At 39.7% G+C, this 20457-nt stretch overlaps 2 protein-coding genes across 3 annotated transcripts; both read left to right on the forward strand.

Moving 5' to 3' along the window:
• The first annotated feature begins 251 nt into the window (after positions 1–251).
• Positions 252–3902, forward strand: LOC120798590 (pyroglutamyl-peptidase 1-like). Of its 2 annotated transcripts, none has more exons than XM_040142977.1 (5): positions 252–378; positions 933–985; positions 1152–1292; positions 1435–1667; positions 2568–3902. In XM_040142977.1, the coding sequence occupies exons 1-5, from the start codon at positions 348–350 to the stop codon at positions 2734–2736; spliced, it is 627 nt and encodes a 208-aa protein (XP_039998911.1). In that variant the 5' UTR covers positions 252–347; the 3' UTR covers positions 2737–3902. The 2 variants fall into 2 exon arrangements, with proteins under 2 accessions (XP_039998911.1, XP_039998912.1); XM_040142978.1 differs by having other exon boundaries at positions 1152–1268.
• Positions 3903–4768: 866 nt separating this feature from the next.
• On the forward strand, positions 4769–20390 carry LOC120798859 (regulator of nonsense transcripts 1-like). The gene is made up of 24 exons (XM_040143627.1): positions 4769–5142; positions 5742–5878; positions 7044–7133; positions 8024–8191; positions 8279–8459; positions 8861–9022; positions 9401–9485; positions 9729–9827; positions 10519–10627; positions 11154–11313; positions 11591–11709; positions 11921–12085; positions 12485–12599; positions 12866–13009; positions 13171–13384; positions 13831–13948; positions 14556–14712; positions 14992–15134; positions 15256–15430; positions 15718–15799; positions 16033–16194; positions 16321–16586; positions 16890–17012; positions 17679–20390. The coding sequence occupies exons 1-23, from the start codon at positions 4972–4974 to the stop codon at positions 17007–17009; spliced, it is 3342 nt and encodes a 1113-aa protein (XP_039999561.1). The 5' UTR covers positions 4769–4971; the 3' UTR covers positions 17010–17012; positions 17679–20390.
• Positions 20391–20457: the final 67 nt, after the last annotated feature.

Raw genomic sequence — 20457 nt, forward strand, 5'->3', positions numbered from 1 at the left:
TCGCAGATGCTTGGTTTTCATTTCCAGTATACACATGTGACTTCAGTTACATTCTATTTCATTAAAAAAAACTTCAAAAAGATGAAAGAGCTCTGTTCTCATTCCAAGAAGAGATCTATGTCCTCTTGCTAGTTTTTATCACTTCTTACTGTGAACTGCTGTGGCTGGATGCCCGCTCGTACAGTAGAGGGCAGTATAATCCATCCAGCTTTGGTGTGTCGTTTACTTTGGGCAGTGAACCAGAAGAAGACAGCAGCGAGCGCAGGCAGCCCTGGAATTCTTGTAGAGGATATTTGATCCCCCATACTATATATCTATGACAACTGTTGTCTTAAGGACTGGGGATAATGGCCAATAAGAAGACAGTCATTGTAACAGGTGAGAGGTTTTATTTGGTCAGGGGATTGGAGAGAGACAGTTCTTTCTCAAATTATTTCTTGATGTTACTACAGTGCTGTTACAGCTCACAGTTACTCGTGTCTGAGCTGCAGAATTAATCTGGTTAAAATGTTTTAATGATTGTGTTTATGCTATAAATATGTAAAAACGATTCATTGGAAAAAGTATTGTTCTGCAGAGAATAATGTTGCTGTCAGAAGAGAAGAATTTTGTTTCCCAGTTTAGATAAGTAAGCAGAAATACATGCTTCAGGAGGAGACTGAATAACACTAGATTTCCTTTTTGTCTAGTAACACAAATCTCCCTAACTGGTCACCTGCCAGAGAGATCACATCCTGTGTCTTTACATTGTATCATGTGCTTAACTCCTACAATTAATGTTTAACTTGATGCTACCTTTAGACTTTGAATTTAAAGTGCTTTTTTAAATTTCAGCCTTATCACTTTCTCCATGATAAGCATCCTGCTGCACTCCATACCATTGCTGCAGTGAAGAATCCTGGTTGATCATTTTTTACACCATTTTTCTGCAGGTTTTGAGCCTTTTGGAGAGCATGCAGTGAACTCCAGTTGGGTGGCAGTGCAGGTAATCAGCAATCAGGTTGTCTGTATTTAACAAAGGTGCCAGTTCAGGGCGTTTGTCCTCTAAACTTTACCCAAATATGGCCTTTAATGGCCAAGGAGATTTGGTTATTGTGAGTCTGTCGCTGCAATCAAGGGCTATATAAAGTGTACTGTGTGTTTGCCAACAGGAACTGGAGCAATTAGGGCTGGGTGAGACAGTAGACCTTTATGTGTATGAGGTGCCTGTTGAATACCAGGCTGTTCGGAGTCTACTGCTATCACTGTGGAATCAACACAAGCCACAGGTATTCAAGGAATTACAAAATACCGTACATTAAAACACATATTTCCATCATATTGAATATGACATGTTGCTAAAAATTCATTAATCGAAATCTAAAAAAAAAAAACAAACAAACAAACAAACTAACTAACCTCTGCCACCTCTGTCTTTTGTGGTCCGACGAGCAGTTAGCAGTCCATGTTGGTGTTTCTGGTTCAGCTACCGCAGTCACTCTGGAGCAGTACGGCCACAACAACGGTTACAAACGTCCGGACAACCGCGCCTTCAGCCCAGCCTCACAGTGTTGCATCGAGAATGGCCCCGACTGCATAAGCTCAGTCCTGGACATGGATACAGTCTGCAAAAGGGTCAGTGACTCTGACATTGGGGTGGCTGTGTCTGTATCCAATGATGCTGGAAGGTAGGTGATGTTATTTACACGTGTGGGAAAATTCACACATGCGCTCATTCTGTATGAGTTTAAAGGAATCATTCAATTAACCCTGCATATTGGTCTCAACCTACTTAAAGACGTTTTACACAGCAGACATTTTTACTTGTCATATTAGTAAAAGTACAGGTGTCACCAACAACATGAATGATTCCAGCATGCACAATATCAGGGCCCTGAAACAAGAGCAGCTAAATGGAATTCAGCCGTTATTGCTTTAATTATTTACACCTGACATGTCAGTATGTTTTCTGTGAAAAAGGCATATTGGTCTTTACCCAATCATTGTATCTTCACTTGTTTTTAGACCTCTACTATATAATGAAAAAGAGAAAGGAAATGCAATAAATAAAATGTAAATAGATAAAGTCTGTTAATTGTTAGCCGTGTGAAATAACATGAGCAGTAAGAACGATACTAACATGATTTATCTCAGTGTTATTTTGTGTACAGGGAAAGCTAATATTATGATACAGTAAATGATATCATGATTCCCTACAGTCAGCCAACTAAACATCGTCCATTTTCATGCCTGATCTGAATAAAGCCACAAGAGCATACATTTAAGAGTTTGGTCTGATGTGAACAATTAATATAGATATATATATATATTTATGTTTATTCTATATTAAAGATACAATATGTGTATTGTTTTCTGTTTTTTGCTCCAAAGAATTCAGTTTAATTTCTGTCGGCATCTTCCTGACATAGATATCCATGCTTGCACTTCCTACAAGACAAAATATGTATCTTTTTAACACTAAATAATTGAAAACTTGCATGATAACAATAATCAATTTAGTTGAAACAGTAGAAACATGATAATACAAACTTTACATAATCTAATGACCATCCTTTGGCCCTTGCCAGCTATTTGTGTGACTACACCTACTACATGTCTCTGTACCGGGGGGAGGGCCACTCTGCCTTCGTCCATGTGCCTCCACTGGAAAAACCCTACTGCAGCAAGGACCTGGGTAGAGCCCTTCAGGCTGTCATACAGGAGATGCTGAACCTGCTGGAGCGGGATTGTGCCTAGGAGGAGTGCAAACACAATGAGCACTGCAATCACAAGCATCAACACCAGCCTTACCACTAATGACTGTCTCACAACCTGAGCAGACTCATAGAATCAGCTAAGCAAAATGGACCACTGGCTATTAGTAATGGTTTAATCAATGTAACCTCTTAAGCACATTTTGATTTAGTTGTGCGGCTTAGCAAATTTACAAACTCTGACTTACAACCTAAAGAAATTTAAAGATTCACACCAATAATACTTTGTTTATCTCAGGGAATATATTGCACGTGCAATCGGTATTTGCAATTTGATTAATTTAATGTGTCTGTCCTATGTATGTAGTGCAGCTTTGCACAGCAAAGCCAGCTTAAATCTGTGTATAATTAAAACACTTCACTCAGGCTTTGTTTTATTTGCCCTGCTCTAAAATCTTTAGTCGGATGTTATATTTGAATATTGCAGCAGCATTTCTGCACTTGAACTGCTTTGTAAACTGTACTTCTTTTGTTACTGACATCTACAATACATGTTGACATTCCATTTCTTTCCTCAGTTCCTCCTTTTATTTGTGACCTAGTAACCTACTGTAGGAAAACAAATTAGGTAGCATTAAGGATCTCCTTCTGATACGAATCACAATAGCGTTTTTTTCTTCCTCCCATTATTATTGTAGCGACAGCCAGGGCATGTGGTTACCTAACAGATGACGTAAAAATATATCCTAGAGAATACATAAATGTAAAGTCTTAACAGCTTCCCTATTCTTTGAGTATACTTTTTTTTGGTTTAATTTTCCAAAACAAACAAAAAATGATAATAATTTGGCTATTTAGATTCATGAATATACCCTCTAGGCATCAATAAAATTTGAACTATAATTTTGGGATTTTTTTAAAGAATGCTTGGGAGGGATAAAATCAGTAATAAGGAATGTTTCTTTCACCTTTCTACTGTTCATATCTTAAATATACATGCTAATGTTGTTTGGCTTTATATGTTACACAGAGAACCACACCTATAATAAGGTAAGCAGCTTCATAAAATATTTTTACAAGCCTCATCTGATTCCTCTCAGTGGGCTGAATTCACTTGAGGAAGCAAAGAATGAGAAAAGATCCTAACTGCAAACTCTAATCTCTGTCAAGACTGCAATTTATGATTTCTTTTTGCCATGGCAGAATGGCAGTTCCTCATTCCAGGTATACTGTGTTTAAAAAATAAATTGTTCAAAAACGGACGATAAGTTTGATTTGAGAATTTGCTTCTGTGTTTTTGTGGATGTTTGACATTAGAAAGGCTGGGAAATTTTTTAATTTGCTGTTTGTCAATGACACAGACATTGAAAATTCTGCAATCTGCACAGGAATCTATCCACTGCTCTGTCGGGTGTTGTTCCAATTAATTCTTTTATACTTCAGGATTCCTTTGGTGCAGGGTGAATTAAAGTAATAATGGGTGTTGCACATCATGGTTAGACAAACCTGCTGAACTTGCTCTGACCTGACAGATTGGTGCATTAAAAAACTATTAAAGCCTTTTTGTAAACTTAATATGAAGAACTATAATTTATCTACTGTCTCAAAGTAGCAAATTGGTCCTAACTAGTCAAAAATTCTCACACTGAAGCATTTCTAGTCCTTCATTTTGGCACAGGACTAAAGCAATTTGATCACCTCTCTTAACCTCTAAGTACAAGGACTTATGAGGGCCTCAGAGCTGACCTAACCTGTTAAAAGTTCTCGGCAGATGGCAGGCAACAAACAAGTTCCAGTGGTGGACATAAAAAAAAACAAAATAATAATGTTCCATAAATGTTACTGATTAAAAGGTAAGCATCATTATATTATCAAAAATTATCCCACATTTCTTGCACAAACCAATGAATAACATGAGTAAAGATTTGACCTTGTTGCATAATAAACTTTGAGTTTTTAATAAAAGACTTTTGTGAGAGTATAAGCAAACAATTGTCCCATTTCTGTTTACATGAGTCTCCTTGTCTCCTTCCCTTCCCTCGGTCCCTGCAGGTGACTTCCTGTAGGAGACAAGTGGGAGTGAAGCAGGAAAGGAAACGAGCGGGGAGGCGACAAACGGAACGCGGCCGCAGTCGAGGCTATCGGTATCTCTCTCACACCGCCACTGTTTGTCATTTTCCCATCAACAGTCTGTCTCCGTTATTCATTTTCTCCCAGCAACAGTTTGTGGAATATTCGTAGGAAACGGGTAAAGTACCATTAATAAGAAGACAAAAACATGAGTGTCGAGGCGTACGGGCCGAGCTCGCAGACTCTAACGTTTCTGGACACCGAGGAAGCCGAGCTGCTGGGAGCGGACACCCAGGGCTCCGAGTACGACTTTACCGATTTTACCCTGCCGAGCCAGACCCAGACCCAAGGCCAGACCCAGAGTCAGCTAGACAGCCAGGTGCGTGCCATTATTCATGACAGCTCGGTGTCAAAATACGTCTTCTACTGTGTTGACAAAACCGAGAATGAGCTAACGTTAGCTCACAATAAGGTGGCTACCTGCTGTTAGCACGATGACGCCTTGCATCTATTAACCATACTTTTATCCCGCTAATTGGCTAGCATGCTAGCTAACTAGCTCTCACAGTTAGCATGCTAACGCGGCTAGCACGTCAAGATTCAGGACTTTGCAATACAAACCAAGAGTGTCAGGGATTTACCAGTATTACAGACCAGCCACAGATGCCCATATTTATACGTACTAGCACTTACATGTACTAACTACTTTCAGTGTCCACTGACGACAGTAATCACACAGGTGAGTGGACACAAGTAGTTAGATACAGTCAGTGTGATAGTGCCTCAACAAACCATTTCTTGATGTGAGAGTCAGCAAGTTAGACTGCAGTTGAAATATATGATCATCCAAGGCTTTATCTATCTGTTTGGCTGCCCAGTCTTTGCACAATCCGTGATCCTGCAATATTAATTCATCCCACATAATGCTGACATAAAGTTTCAATTCATATTTATAACTCTCCACACCTGTCTCCTCAGGTTAATGGTCCTGACGGGGTGCTACAGAATGGAGACGACCCTGTGGTAAAAGCCAGTCAGTTGCTGGCAGAGCTGAACTTTGAGGAGGATGAGGAGGACACCTACTATACCAAGGATCTTCCTGTACATGCCTGCAGGTACAGGAAATGGCCTGTAGCCACTTTTTTAAAACTCAGTGTCAGTGGGTTGAGGGGCCCTGTCCATATGCATTTTTTTAACATAATATCTGAGGATATATTTTAATTTTATGATACTTTTCCAACACTCTCAGCCTCTGACTGAACATATCAACACTTAGTGTTCTCGTGTTTGTCTATCCTTAATTTCAGTAGTTTACTGTACTGGCAACACACACACTTCCATACAGTAACTCCTACATACACTAATTCACATACTATACAGATGACACATAAACCCAATTATCAGAACATCTTTTATCATGTCTAATGTCAATGATGAATAATCAATATTGTTTGAATGTCATGTCAAGCAGTACTGCTGTTCTCATACTCACAGCTCATATGCTGTCTAACCGACAAACTGGCTGTCAGATGTTAGTTTGGCTGTACCAAATAAGTCCAACTGAGTATGTCTGACATGCCAGACATTCTCAGTTGCTCAGTGAGATAAGATAACCACTCAGTTTGTTTCTGTAAAAACTGATGTATCACAATATCTTTCACCAGCAGATCAGTAGCAGTTTCAAATATTTTAATACTCTTTGCTGAAGATTGCCAATGAAAACAAAGTCTGTTAGATAGTGAATCGGGGCCTCGGTTTTCTCTACAAATATGCTATCATCTTCTTGCCAATGTGTTTAAATAAATTTTGACACCTATCAGCAAAATTGTGTTTAATTTTGGTACATACTTCCCTCAGGAAACAAAATAAAGAGTTTCTCAAAAGCTGTCAAATTTTCATGACACAGGACAGTTTTCTGAATAGTTTACATTAACATTTACATAACATTTGTAAAGTTTATTCCACCAGCTACTCTAAGTGACTCTAAGTTATGTGGTCCTGAAAATGGATAAAAGAAATATCACTTTATAGATCATGTTCTATTGCTGAAGATGGAAAGTTGTTTCTCTTTGATTTTAGTTCCATTAATAAAGGATAGGTTTGTTACACGAGAGATCCTGCAGTATAATCTGAGTCTGTTTATAGAATTTATCGTAAATTATCTGCATAATTTGTTTTGTGCTTGTTCTGTTATCACATAGATTAGATTATAAACAGGTCCATGGTCTTAGAAGTAATGTTTTGTCTTTCTTTTTTAATTTTGACCCTCCTCTGTTTTAGTTATTGTGGGATTCATGATCCAGCCTGTGTGGTCTACTGCAATACCAGCAAGAAATGGTTTTGTAATGGCCGTGGAAACACATCTGGCAGGTAAGATATAGTGACTTATCAGATTTTTAGTGAACCTCCCTGGTGATACTCAGCTAAATGAACTGGGAGAGAATCATTCACAGGTACAATATCATGGTCACAAGAGTACAGTACACAGCAACTGTAACAACAAGTATTTATTGTGTTCAGAAGCCTCTGTTAGGACTGTACATTAGTCCTAACCTCATTGTACAGAGTTACGACAGCTGGCAGATAAATAAATATGCTTATTGACTTTCAAGGGCCAGTAAAGCTAATTTGAAGCTATTCAAGTCCAAAATAGAGAGATATTTTCTTTGAAATCTTAATTTAAATTAGCCAAATTTTTCTTTAATAGGTATAATAAATGTAAAATTGACTCAAAACTGAATCAGCCCTTTAATAAAGCAGAATGGTACATAGTGCCAGAATACACTGGCCAAATACTATGAATTTCCTCAAATCAGAGCAGTGTTGTCTATGATCACCTGGTTTCCTCCTCTTTGTGATAAAGTTTAAACAGTAACCGAACTTTTATCACTTTATTGGCAAACAGTATTTGGTCATATACAAGTTAATGAGATGTAACCATGAGCAAATAGTAACACAGTTGGTAATGATGTGAACGCAGTTAGAACCACTTAAAGTCAGTTTAGCTGATGATTGCCTCCAAGGATTGTTTGGGTTGTAAGTTTTCCTTATTAATCCTTAGCGAATCTTGGAGTTTTTCTAGATTCTTTTTCAAACATCTTTCATTTCGGTCCAATTAGAATAAAAATCATCCAGACATGTTGATCCTACTGTAGGTGTAAGGACATATGGCTAGTGAATACACCCTCACTCTATACAGGACTGTAGTCTTTTGTGTTTCTTCCAGCTGGGGCATTAATTATCATTCTCCTTACCTTTAGCCACATTGTAAACCACCTGGTGAGAGCAAAGTCCAAGGAGGTGACCCTGCATAAAGACGGCCCTCTGGGGGAAACGGTACTGGAGTGCTATAACTGTGGCTGTCGCAATGTCTTCCTGCTGGGCTTCATCCCTGCCAAGGCCGATTCAGTAGTTGTGTTACTGTGCAGGTAAGGGCACGTTTATGGAGTTGACTATGCACTCTGAACTCCCTGCTAATGGGGCCATTTGACATTTTTGTTTTGATTGTGACTCAGACAGCCATGTGCCAGCCAGAGCAGCCTGAAAGACATCAACTGGGACAGCTCACAGTGGCAGCCTCTCATCCAGGACCGCTGCTTCCTGTCCTGGCTGGTCAAAATCCCCTCAGAACAAGAGCAGCTCAGGGCCCGTCAGATCACTGCCCAGCAGATCAACAAACTGGAGGAACTCTGGAAGGTACTGTCAGCGCAGCTGTCCTTGCACACACCAGCAATTGTATTATGTAAATACTCTAAACCCATATAACTTAAATTTGATCATGGGTAAGGCTTATCTATAGAGTTAACCAGATATAGTCATACAGTTGGATGTGATGCAAATAAATTAACTGCATGTGTGCTGAGCTATTTCTTTATGTTCAGTATCACTTTCACTGCCCATTTCATGCCTGTGTTGCTATTTTATTGTTTTTTTTGTTTCCTATTGTGTGGAAGTTTGCTTACACCTAGCAGTTCTTTTCTGTATTTCTTTTCTACGTGCTCATAGCATAACATTAACAATATAAGTGATTTATCCAAGCCGTGACGATGTTTCGTCCTGTGTGATCATGTGTGTGTCTGTCTCTCTCTTCCTTGCAGGAAAATCCCACTGCGACCTTGGAGGACCTGGAGAAGCCTGGTGTGGATGAGGAGCCCCAACACGTCCTGCTCCGCTATGAAGATGCCTATCAGTACCAGAACATCTTTGGTCCTCTTGTGAAGCTGGAAGCTGACTACGATAAGAAACTCAAAGAGTCCCAGGTAAAGAAAAACTTGAGAAATATTTAAATTAAAATAACATTTGGTTTATGCTTGCTATATTTGTATAAAAAATAAGTCAAGTGATTCATTGTTTGTCTAATTAGTTAATGATTCATTTTATGTAGATCAAATAATCAGTTAATCAATAAATTGTTTCAGTTGTAGTTGAATTTAGTTTATTTTTTAATGCTGGAGATAAAGGAGGATTGTTATTGCACTACTCAGCAAATTATGTTGTTTCAGTTACTATTCAGCCTTTTCCCCTATGGTTTCATGCAAAACTGTAGTCTTTAGTTGTATGTAATAATTTTGACTATAAAAAGGTTTCTGCTGCTATTTAAGTGTTAAATATATCTTTTTAATATTGCTTCCTAACAGACTCAAGACAACATTACGGTCAGATGGGACTTGGGACTGAACAAAAAGAGGATTGCATATTTCACTCTTCCCAAGACGGACTCAGGTATTTATTTGTAGTTTTGTTTCAAGTTTTATCACTATCGTGCTTTCTTTATGAGTGAAATTTTTGTTGCTGTTCTGACACAAAGATCCATGAGTGTCAAAAAACAAATATTGATAACTATTAAAATACTGTACATGTGGCTTTCACTTACGATGATGTTAAGTCTTTAAATTAATCTTCTGATAATTATTTTTACACCATCCTGTTATCGTTTTTGCATCTGTGTTTTCTGCTGTCCTCCAGATATGCGACTGATGCAGGGAGATGAAATTTGCCTGAGGTACAAAGGAGACCTGGCCCCTCCATGGAAAGGCATTGGACATGTCATCAAAGTCCCTGATAGTATCCTTATGACTTTTACAATGGACATACTGTATCTAACATTTTACCAGTGTGTCTGTAATCCACACATTTATCACTTTAGCCAAAGTGTGACAAAGGCATATGGGCCTCTTAATTAAGTTGTGGTTCATTAGAAATGAAAGTAAATGTCCCATTTGTGAAATATGGGTCTTTAGTAACATCTAGTGGCAGCTCTAGGAATCTGTTACAACATTGGCAAACTTGTCTCTTCTGTCCACAGTCCTCATTGGTTTTTGGAATTAAATTCTATATATAAATTTCGCTAATGCCTTTTACCACCTGTTAAGTGATATAGTACTCCAGGAATACGACCTGAGGCTGCATATCAAGACAATTGTTAGTGCATCTACCCAATATTTCAAAATTTTGAAGAAATTCAAATTTTAGAATTTCTAAATGCTGCATTGATATTCAGCTGGGTTTTGGTTAAACAAAATCTTGTGCAGAGGTTTTACCTCTTTATAAAGCTTGGAATGTCGGCAGCAGGTAACAGAGGAGTAACTGGAATTAAAATGAGGAGTTAAATATTACTGATAGAACCTTGGAGACATCCCACCTCACATCACAAATAAATAAAGCACAATAGACAAACTATCAAAGCAATCACCACAGATATGATAATAAGTACACTATGTGTTCAAAGTACCTCTTCCTTGAGTTACTGTACCAGACTATGGTGATGAGATTGCCATAGAGCTAAGGAGCAGTGCCGGGGCTCCGGTGGAGATCCCACACAACTTTCAGGTTGACTTTGTGTGGAAATCCACTTCCTTTGACAGGTATTCACAAGAAAAGTGCACACACACGCTGACCTGATATGTTTATCCTTCAAACTCTATAAAATATAAATCATAAAAGGACAAACTTTCATCTTTTGCTCTGTACGCAAGTTCTGAAACCCAACTTTTATCTATCTGTTAAATTAAGGGAGTATTTTATCGAAAAATGTGTTTTTTCATGTTTGAGTGTAAGAGTTATGCTTAGTTAGTCAGTCAGTCAGTTGGCCAAAGTATATATACGCATCAAAATATTCCAAAGAAGTTCTTGTTTTTCTTGCATGGCACTACTGTATTCACTGTATTAAGTCTGATGTTTGAAGCTTGTCAGCATGCAATGAATAACTTTGCTCTATATTTAATATTTTGTACCACTGATAATGAAACAATTCCTTGACAAAGTAAATGAATACAATAATTTTGTCAGTAAAGAAAAAAAAAATTGGCAAAGTTTTTCCATTCCAGTGATGGGTCTTTTTTTAGATCCACTTTACAACCTTGTCTCAGTATTACTGTTTCCATCATCCAGGATGCAGAGTGCCCTGAAGACATTTGCTGTGGATGAGACTTCAGTGTCTGGTTACATCTACCACAAACTGCTGGGACATGAGGTAGAAGATGTGGTCATCAAGTGTCAGCTGCCCAAACGCTTCACCGCTCAAGGCCTACCTGATCTTAACCACTCCCAGGTGATTTAGAGAGACAACTAAACTGTTTTAATTGATATACTTTGGTAATATATCATCAGAAAAATGATGACAGTGCCCACCCGTACATTACAGAAAACACATGACAGAGATGATACAGAGTTTTAAGATTGAGGTCACTCGTATCACAAAAAGTATTGTTAGGCTTCCCGCTGGTAGTATATAGGGGTCTTTTTTGGTAGTTTAAATAGTTTGTAGAGTTTCAAACTTGTTCATTCTTTTCCTCTCAACGAAATTAATGTGGTTTGTTGTAATGCAGGTGTATGCTGTGAAGACAGTGCTGCAGCGTCCCCTCAGTCTGATCCAGGGTCCTCCTGGCACTGGGAAGACTGTAACCTCTGCCACCATTGTCTACCATCTGGCTAGACAGGGAAATGGGTAATACACAAATAAATGTTTTTACTTTTTTCTTTTTTTTTTTTTCGAGCATCTGTCTTTTAGGATATCCAATTTATTATTCTTTTTTTACTGATTGGCATTTAATCATTTGAAATAAATTTAAAAATTAAACTGCTGATACTGTTCTTGAAAAATGGCTTGGCTGTGTGTTGTGGTCCTTAAGACAGTACTGTAACTTGTATCTCTTCAGGCCGGTGCTGGTGTGTGCTCCCAGTAACATTGCTGTTGACCAGCTGACAGAGAAGATCCACCAGACAGGACTCAAGGTAGTGAGGCTGTGTGCCAAGAGCAGGGAAGCCATTGACTCGCCTGTGTCCTTCCTGGCTTTGCACAACCAGACGCGTAACATGGACAGGTAACACAGACCGGCTCGGATTAATAATCATTTTTAAAGAAGTATGATTTTGGTGTGTATGGTTTACTTTTGTTTGCTTTTTTTGGTGCAACTGTGAGTACTAGTTTTTTTTTTTCTTTTCTTTTCTTTTTTCTTTTTTTGTAACCAGGTAGTTAGGTACCAGTTAGTCCCACTAATAATTTACAACTTAAAGAGGATAATTTTCCCACCAATTCCTGTGAGAGGCATAAGCTTGACTTTGGTATAATATTGTGTGGTAACAAATTGGAATATGGGAAGAAAAAATACAATCCTTGGTGCCTACAATGATTCTTGACCTTTAAGTAATACTTGTTACAGATACTATTCTTTGCTCTCAAGCACAACAGTAATCTCGGGTGAAATCATTCAAACCTGCAGTATGCCAGAGCTTCAGAAGCTCCAACAGCTGAAGGACGAGACTGGCGAGCTGTCCTCCTCAGACGAGAAGCGCTACCGAGCTCTGAGACGCACTGCTGAGAGGGAGCTGCTTATGGTATGAAAACTGGTCTTGCTGAAATCCTACCAAATGTTATCCTGTTTCTGACAGTGCTAGACACAACACTGTACACCAATTTAGATTTACCGGTTACTTTCAAGTGGCAAATTGTTTTTATGCTTATCCATTCAGGCACACTGAAAAGAGTATGTGCCATGGTATTGGTTTTACAACATTTTTTTTAAAAAGGTAGGAAAGCTTAGCAACTAGTATTATTTCATTGTTCATAAACACATCTGCTTTATTCCTTATCTCTTTCCCAGAATGCTGATGTGATCTGTTGTACCTGTGTTGGGGCGGGGGATCCTCGTCTGGCCAAGATGCAGTTCCGCTCAATCCTGATTGATGAGAGCACCCAGGCCACTGAACCAGAGTGCATGGTGCCTGTCGTCCTGGGGGCCAAGCAGGTTGGAGTTTCATGAGTGAAAATACATATGAATCATTCTATGGCATCAGCTATCTGCTGAAAGTTCTGTCATTCCTCAGTTGTGGGTCTATGGTGTCCAGAAATATTTATTTTGTTTCCATGACTTGTCCTCTTAACTTTGTAATCATCTGCACCCCCCAGTTGATTTTAGTGGGTGATCACTGCCAGCTGGGTCCTGTGGTGATGTGTAAGAAAGCAGCTAAAGCAGGTCTGTCCCAGTCTCTGTTTGAGCGTCTGGTAGTTCTGGGGATCCGGCCAATCCGTCTGCAGGTCCAGTACCGCATGCACCCAGCCCTCAGTGCCTTCCCCTCAAACATCTTCTATGAAGGCTCTCTGCAGAACGGAGTCACTGCTGGTAAGATGAAAATAAACTTTTGTTTGAAATCCCGTTTATGGTTTTCCCGTTTCACACCAAGTGAAAGCTTTTGAAACTGCCCTCTAAATTCCTGATCAGGCTTCAGAATGCAGCTAAATGTTCCTGCACTTGTCCTTGACTGCTTGCTCCACACAGTTTAAAGCGAACTTGACTTGACTGTCCAGTGACCCTGTCAGATCTTGTATTGAACCTTTTGGTAGACACAGCACTACTGGTTGTATAAGGTCTGCTTTACCTGTATTTCCGCCTTTTTTAAATGTATTTATCTATTATCATTCTCGAAGCAGGCGTAACATAGACGTGCATAATGCCCACAGCTTATCCTGTCAGTCTTCGTCTTTTAAGGTACACATAAGTCAGTGTACTTCGCTGTACAACCTCGACACCACTCCTTAGTCATATATGTTTGTTTGCTCTTTCTACAGCGGACCGTGTGAAGAAAGGCTTTGACTTTCAGTGGCCGCAGCCTGACAAGCCGATGTTCTTTTACGTCACACAAGGCCAAGAGGAAATTGCCAGCTCTGGAACATCCTACCTCAACAGGTTTGAACTTTCTGGATCACTATGTTGACCTGATATGTTTATCCTTCAATATACTAAGGAATGTACCTGAAAATAGCTAATTATCTTATTCTTTATTTGATAGTTTGATAACCTGTTTACATTTCTCTCATAAACATGCTGCCACTATAGGCACTTTACATTGCTTAGGTGGTATGCAAACTATATGATATAAACTATACGACATCAATGCCAGCAGGTTGCAGAAACAGATTATTAATGTTATCAGAGGGCTAAAGCTTCAAGATATGCTTTTTAAGTAATTTCAAACATTTTATTCTCATTTGGCTGCACCCCTTTAAAGCTATTCGGGATCATATCACCCAAATTAGTCAAAATCTTGTTAAATGTGTGGTTAAAATTAGGTTTTCACTCTACCAGCTCTAATTTCAGAATGAGTAACTGGCATGTGGAGACATCAGTGAAACCACACACTTGTTTTTTTTTCCAATGGCCCCTTGCCCCCCCTACTTTTGGCTACCTTGGTGCAGTATAGCAGTCAAGCACAATTTACAATTCATTTCCGTAACATGATTAATCATTATAAAAAATGTTCTCCATCGTATAACGACCCTGCTTGTTCATGCAGGACTGAGGCAGCCAATGTGGAGAAGATAACCACAAGGTTGCTGAAGGCTGGAGCAAAACCTGATCAGATCGGCATCATTACCCCCTACGAGGGACAGAGGTCGTACCTGGTCCAGTACATGCAGTTCAGTGGCTCTCTCCATACCAAGCTCTATCAGGTAGAGAGACCATTATTTTTTGCAGTTTAAATGTTGAATTTCACACTTGAACAGAAGCACCTATAGCAACCATTTAAAGTGATATCCAGTAAAATGTTAAGTTTGGTCTAAGACGAGGCTGATTGGGCTCCAAAACCTATAGTCTGTAGCCATTTACCTTAAACAGTCCTGCATTTGTGAAGAAAGCACAACCAGATTATTTCTCACAATTACGAAATGTGTCGCCTAAATCATCAGTCAGTTTTTTTCCCCACTAATTTCTCTTCATTCTTTCTGTAGGAGGTGGAGATAGCCAGTGTGGATGCCTTTCAAGGCAGAGAGAAAGACTTCATCATCCTGTCATGTGTGAGGGCCAATGAGCACCAGGGCATCGGCTTCCTTAACGATCCCCGACGTCTCAATGTGGCACTCACCAGGGCCAGGTAAAACAACACGAAATAAAATAACACTACTTTGCAGTGACTATTATGACTGCTTACCCCACTTGTGTTAACTGAATCATTACGTCTTTGTTAATAATCCTCTTCTGCTTCTGTCACATAGGTATGGTGTGATCATTGTGGGAAACCCTAAGGCCCTGTCCAAGCAGCCCCTCTGGAACCACCTGCTGAACTACTACAAGGAGCAGAAGGTCCTGGTCGAAGGCCCCCTCAACAACTTAAGGGAGAGCCTCATGCAGTTCAGCAAGCCACGCAAGTTGGTCAACACCATCAACCCTGTGAGTTTAGTGTGTGTGTTTGTGTCTGTGTGTATTTTATACACTAAACATATAGAGCAGTGAAATCAGGGTTTCTTAAGTCAAAGACTTTAGCCATCATGAGGTTGTTTTTTTTTTCCCCGGTGGAGCATGTGAAGTATGTAGGATGCATTTCAAAATTTACCAATGCGCCTAGGATTACGAGTTTAATGAAAACAGTAATATATCAAAGAGCACGCAATAATAAATGATTTGTGGCCTAAAAACACTTGTTGAAAATAGCGTTTCATTTCCTTTTTGTTTTACAGGGGGGTCGATTCATGAGCACTGCCATGTATGATGCCAGGGAGGCCCTCATTCCTGGATCTGTTTATGACCGCAGCAGCAATGGTGAGTCATTTTGAAAACCACACTCATTCTTAACTCAAATGTTAGAAAGTTTAGAAAGGACATATACTTTATCTGCTTTGCTAGTTTATTGTAAACAGGTTGAATGTGCTTAGTAAAGTATCTTAAATACAAAAACAAGGAGTAAGTGCACTGTCATTCTACAATACTAGCTCTGCACACAGCCAAATAATTTAAAAGGAAGTAAAATTAACATGTAGTTCTTTCCACTACAGGGCGTATGTCAAACATGTATTTCCAGACCCATGACCAGATCGGTATGATTGGCACAAGCCCCAGTCCCATGACCTCCTTGAACATCCCGATCCCATTCAACCTTGTGATGCCCCCCATACCGCCCTCTGGGTACATGGGACAGGTGAATGGGCCCACAACAGGTGAGAAAGATGTAAAACTGTAAGAGCCATGCTAACTTCATACCCCTTAGAGGCCTACATTTTCAACGGTTAAAGCTGCTCTAAAACACTTGTCTGAACTGTGATACCTGACTACTTTTCCTCCAGGCCGTGGTGGAGGCATGAAAGGCAAGGCAGGCAGTGGAGGAGGAGGCGGGACTCGAGGTGGCCGTCAAAGAAATCGCGGCAACATGGGAAACCATGGTGGAGGGAACGGAGGTGCGGACCGTGGAGGACACCTGAGCGGCAGCCAGGCCAGCCAGGACCTGGGCTCCCAGCCCTTCTCCCAGGGGCCTCTGACACAGGGCTACATCAACATGAGCCAACCGTCACAGATGAGTCAACCTGGGCTCTCCCAGCCTGAACTCTCCCAGGTTTGTTTGCTGCACTGTCATTTATTGGGGATAAATCGTTATCATAAATTTAACATTCAAGAGATTTTATGAAGTGCTAACTAGGTGCACTTTATGAGACAAGCTCTTTGCAGTCTGTTTATTCACAGCAATTAATACTCAGTGCCAGGGCTGTCTGCACATATATTCCAAGGTCTTGTCCAGTTTTCCTTTTCAATTGAAGACTTCATCTTTTCTAAAACCACTTATTCCTTTTCTGAGTGGAAAGAAGTGAGGGAATAACTGTTGACTGGTTTCTTTCGCTTTCTGTTTGTCCCATTATAGGACAGTTACCTAGGAGATGAGTTCAAGTCCCAGATTGATGTGGCTTTGTCCCAGGACTCCACCTACCAGGGGGAGCGGGCCTACCAACATGGTGGTGTGACTGGACTGTCCCAGTACTAGACTGTAAGAAATTCCAATGTGGACTTAGCTGACTCACTGAAAATAAAGGAACAGTCTCCCATTTTAGGAAAATCTGCTCATTTGTTTTCCTGCTGAGAATTACATGAGAAAGAATGCTAGATAAGAAACTGGAACAATGAGACAGTTAGCTTAGCAAAACCTTGGAAAATGGGGAAATGCCTAGCCAGGATTTTTGGTTTTTCCATACAACCCTTCATGTAAACATGTTATGTTGCTGTTTTACAAAGAGTTATGTGTTGGACTATTGTAAGTCTTGTCGTCACCGTGAGGCTGCCAAGCACTCACTGCAGACTTCAGGAAATCAACAAGATATAACGTGTTACATGAGCTTTAGAGGTTGGTACTGTCGCACAAAGCCAGGCTAACTGTCTCCTACTTCCAGCTTCATATTTACCATAAAGACATGAGTGGTAGTGATCTTCTCATATAACTCTCACCAATTAAGCGAAAAAACGATTTCCTAAATGATCCAATTATTGCTGTAAGTGTATTTTCTCAAATGAGTGTGTGTATCTATCTATCTATCTATCTATCTATTTATCTCTCTCTCTTTATGTACACACTTACATTGATACATACATAGACACACACATAAAAAACATTTTTCCTACAATTTGTTTTTTTTTCTTTCTTTTCATTGTCTTGCAGGTTGCTGGAAAGGAGCTAGGCCTGTGTGAAGCTTAGTTCATCGGTATTTTAATCTGGGTAATAACAAAAAAGAACAAACATGGATACCCGTTTTCCACTGCTACAACCGAAGCACCACTGTGTGAAAGTAACAGGAGAGAGACCGTGAGAAACCAACCAATCACAAGAGTGAGAGCAAAATGGGAGTAGAGCTGGACAGGAAGAGAGCAAGAGACGAGAGCGGGAGTACGGTGGAGGAGAGAAGGCACTGCTGCTCACATGCGAAGACATGGCGAAGGAGAAAGCTGTCGTCGCCGGAGCAGCGCAGTTGGAGAGGCTAGACCTTGGACAGGTCAAGGAGGGTGGAAGGTCCGAGCGAATCCTGAGTGGGGAGAGGGGCGACTGTGTCATCTTGTCCCTTCTGTGCCCCTGAACCCTCTGGAACTCCAGGCGGTATGGTTGTGAATCTTGCTCCAAAAGCTGAGAAAGATGGAGAAGAAGAGGTGTCTCACAAAAGTCCTCCAAGCTAACTCAACAGTACGTCCTCTGTGACTTGGAGAGAGAGAGAGAGAGAGAGAGAGAGAGACAACAAAAGCGGACACAACTCTTGAAGCAGTTGACATGGCAACTTTTTTAAAACTCAAAAGCTTGAATTGAGGCTGTGCATTTGATCACATCTAAGCATACACGAGAGAGGAGTGTGAAACCACTGTTTGGCTATTTGTGTGAACTCAAAAGTGCTTGCGGTGTTGTGCCTCAAAGAGTTGAAATGATATTTGAGGAATACACAGCCAAGAATCATTTGCTTTTCTTTCTCAGCTTTGAGTTGGAAAGTTTTCTGAATAAAGGCTGTTTTCATTGAGGTTTTCAGTGATAAGTAAGCTAGTGTAGTCTGCCGTCTTTCAAGACAGGTCTTTCTCAAGGTGGTCCGCAAAGAACAAGTGGTGCAATTAGCGCTTCAAAAATCTAAACGTAAAACTAAAACATCTTTGTCTCCAGATCTGAGGATGAAGGGTCCACAGATCTGCATATAGGGAGACAATTTGGGTTTTTTTTTTTCTTAAAAATGTATCCTTTTAGTAGTGCAAAAGAGTGAAAGTGAAAGCACCATAACCAGCTTACGACTGAGTGAAGTTTTCATTCTTTTCTGCTGGCCCTGAAGCCACTAAAGCCAGCAGATAGGGATCATCTTGAGCATATACACGCTAGCTAAAAGCATCAAATAAGCCAAATCAAGAAGGCAGTACTCCACAAAGACCCTTGTCCTTAAGTCATATGTCGAAAAACATGCATACAAATTAGATAATTTATGTAAGATTAAAGAACCTGGTTTTTTGCAGTGATGTGAAGCAAGAGAACAATTTAATAAGAGAAATCATTAGCTAAAAAGACATGCCTGTTGTGGGGTACCTGATGACTACTCACTACAAAAGATGATGAAAACTTCTAAGACTCCATCTGAGAACAAATGTATTGGAGATTTCACCATGTTGGACTTTGGTGAAAGTTATTTAGAGATGTATTTTGGAAAGTCTACTGGTTACAGGTTTGGAGGTTGTATGTTGTATGTGAACTATGAAATCTGGCAAAACGGCATCTTTTAATTATTAAGACATGATAACCCAAGTGTAATGTCTGTGTAAGTAGGACTTGAATTCTTTAGCTTATAGACAAGAGAAAAGAGTGAAACTGTCACAAATAGCAGGCCATCGTATAAGACAGAACAGACAGTTTGTTCTTTAGCAAACTTTGTGTCTTAGTTTCAGTACTCTGCATGTGTTGTAAGTTCTCATGTCACATGCTTTATATGGACGCTTGTGAAGTTCTCATGTAGCTTTTTTAAATCAGTATCTCTGAGTTACTTCCACATTGTACTAAACCTTGCTGTCCTTGTGATCTGAGCAACTTTGATTTTCACATCATTGAAATGCATGTTCATGTTTGTCATGAACGTAGCTACCTTGACTCTGACCCTAAAATGGGTTTAAATAGTTAAGATGTCCCCCTGATAGTTTTTTTTCATCTGTCAATTGCAGAGAGAACCTGGAAAAAAGTTCTCAGGCAGCCACGGAGACAAAAAGCAACCACAAAGATTTGAATGTGTTTCTTCAAAACAAGTTACTAATACATAATAAAAAATAAATGTCCTCAATAATTAATTACTAACAAACTCAGGTCAGTTTGTGGCCAACTCCAGATGTGCAGGTGATACATCCCCATCCTGTACAGGGCATCAAATTTATATTTATACCCCCTTTCTGTATGAATTATCTGTAGAATAGTAGATTATCTGTTTGCACTCTACATTTCTGTTACACCCTTGCTGGATAAGGCAACCATAACTAGCTAGATGCCCATGATCATTGACATATTTAGGGTCTAAGTGTTTAAAATATCAATTTTTGTAAGGAACCACCTCATTCTTTATCAACACATAGTTTTTGCATGTCCTATGACCAGAGGGTAACTTTCTGGGTTGGATGTTTTCCTCCTCTCTCTATAGATATATAGATATGTATTTTGTTTTTTGTTGCTATGCTAATCTTTATTTGCCTTATTGCTGTTTAGAACTGAACTGAAAATGAAGACGTTTTGTGTTGGCCACGCGGATGCACCATTTTGTTTTTCTGCCCAATAATTGATGTTGGTAGTTAGAAAATTATGCTCACAAAAAGTCTCCTGTTGATAATCATGGGAAATTAAAGTTTGCTCCTTTTTGCTCCTTCAACTTGACTTGGCGGTCGTACTTCTCTTCTTTCGCACATTTTGGAGATGGACTGACAGACTAACACAGTAGTGC

This window comes from Xiphias gladius, chromosome 14 (genome assembly GCF_016859285.1).
Source record: "Xiphias gladius isolate SHS-SW01 ecotype Sanya breed wild chromosome 14, ASM1685928v1, whole genome shotgun sequence".
NCBI lineage: Eukaryota > Metazoa > Chordata > Actinopteri > Istiophoriformes > Xiphiidae > Xiphias > Xiphias gladius.

Bases quoted from the DNA above. Each gene is read 5' to 3' on its own strand.
- LOC120798590 (XM_040142977.1), top strand. From the start codon at position 348: ATGGCCAATAAGAAGACAGTCATTGTAACAG. The intron at 1,293-1,434 runs GTACATTAAAAC...TCCGACGAGCAG, and splicing joins TCAAGGAATTACAAAATACC to TTAGCAGTCCATGTTGGTGT. The intron at 1,668-2,567 runs GTAGGTGATGTT...GGCCCTTGCCAG, and splicing joins GTATCCAATGATGCTGGAAG to CTATTTGTGTGACTACACCT.
- LOC120798859 (XM_040143627.1), top strand. From the start codon at position 4,972: ATGAGTGTCGAGGCGTACGGGCCGAGCTCGCAGACTCTAACGTTTCTG. The intron at 9,023-9,400 runs GTAAAGAAAAAC...GCTTCCTAACAG, and splicing joins AGAAACTCAAAGAGTCCCAG to ACTCAAGACAACATTACGGT. The intron at 13,385-13,830 runs GTAAGATGAAAA...CTCTTTCTACAG, and splicing joins GCAGAACGGAGTCACTGCTG to CGGACCGTGTGAAGAAAGGC.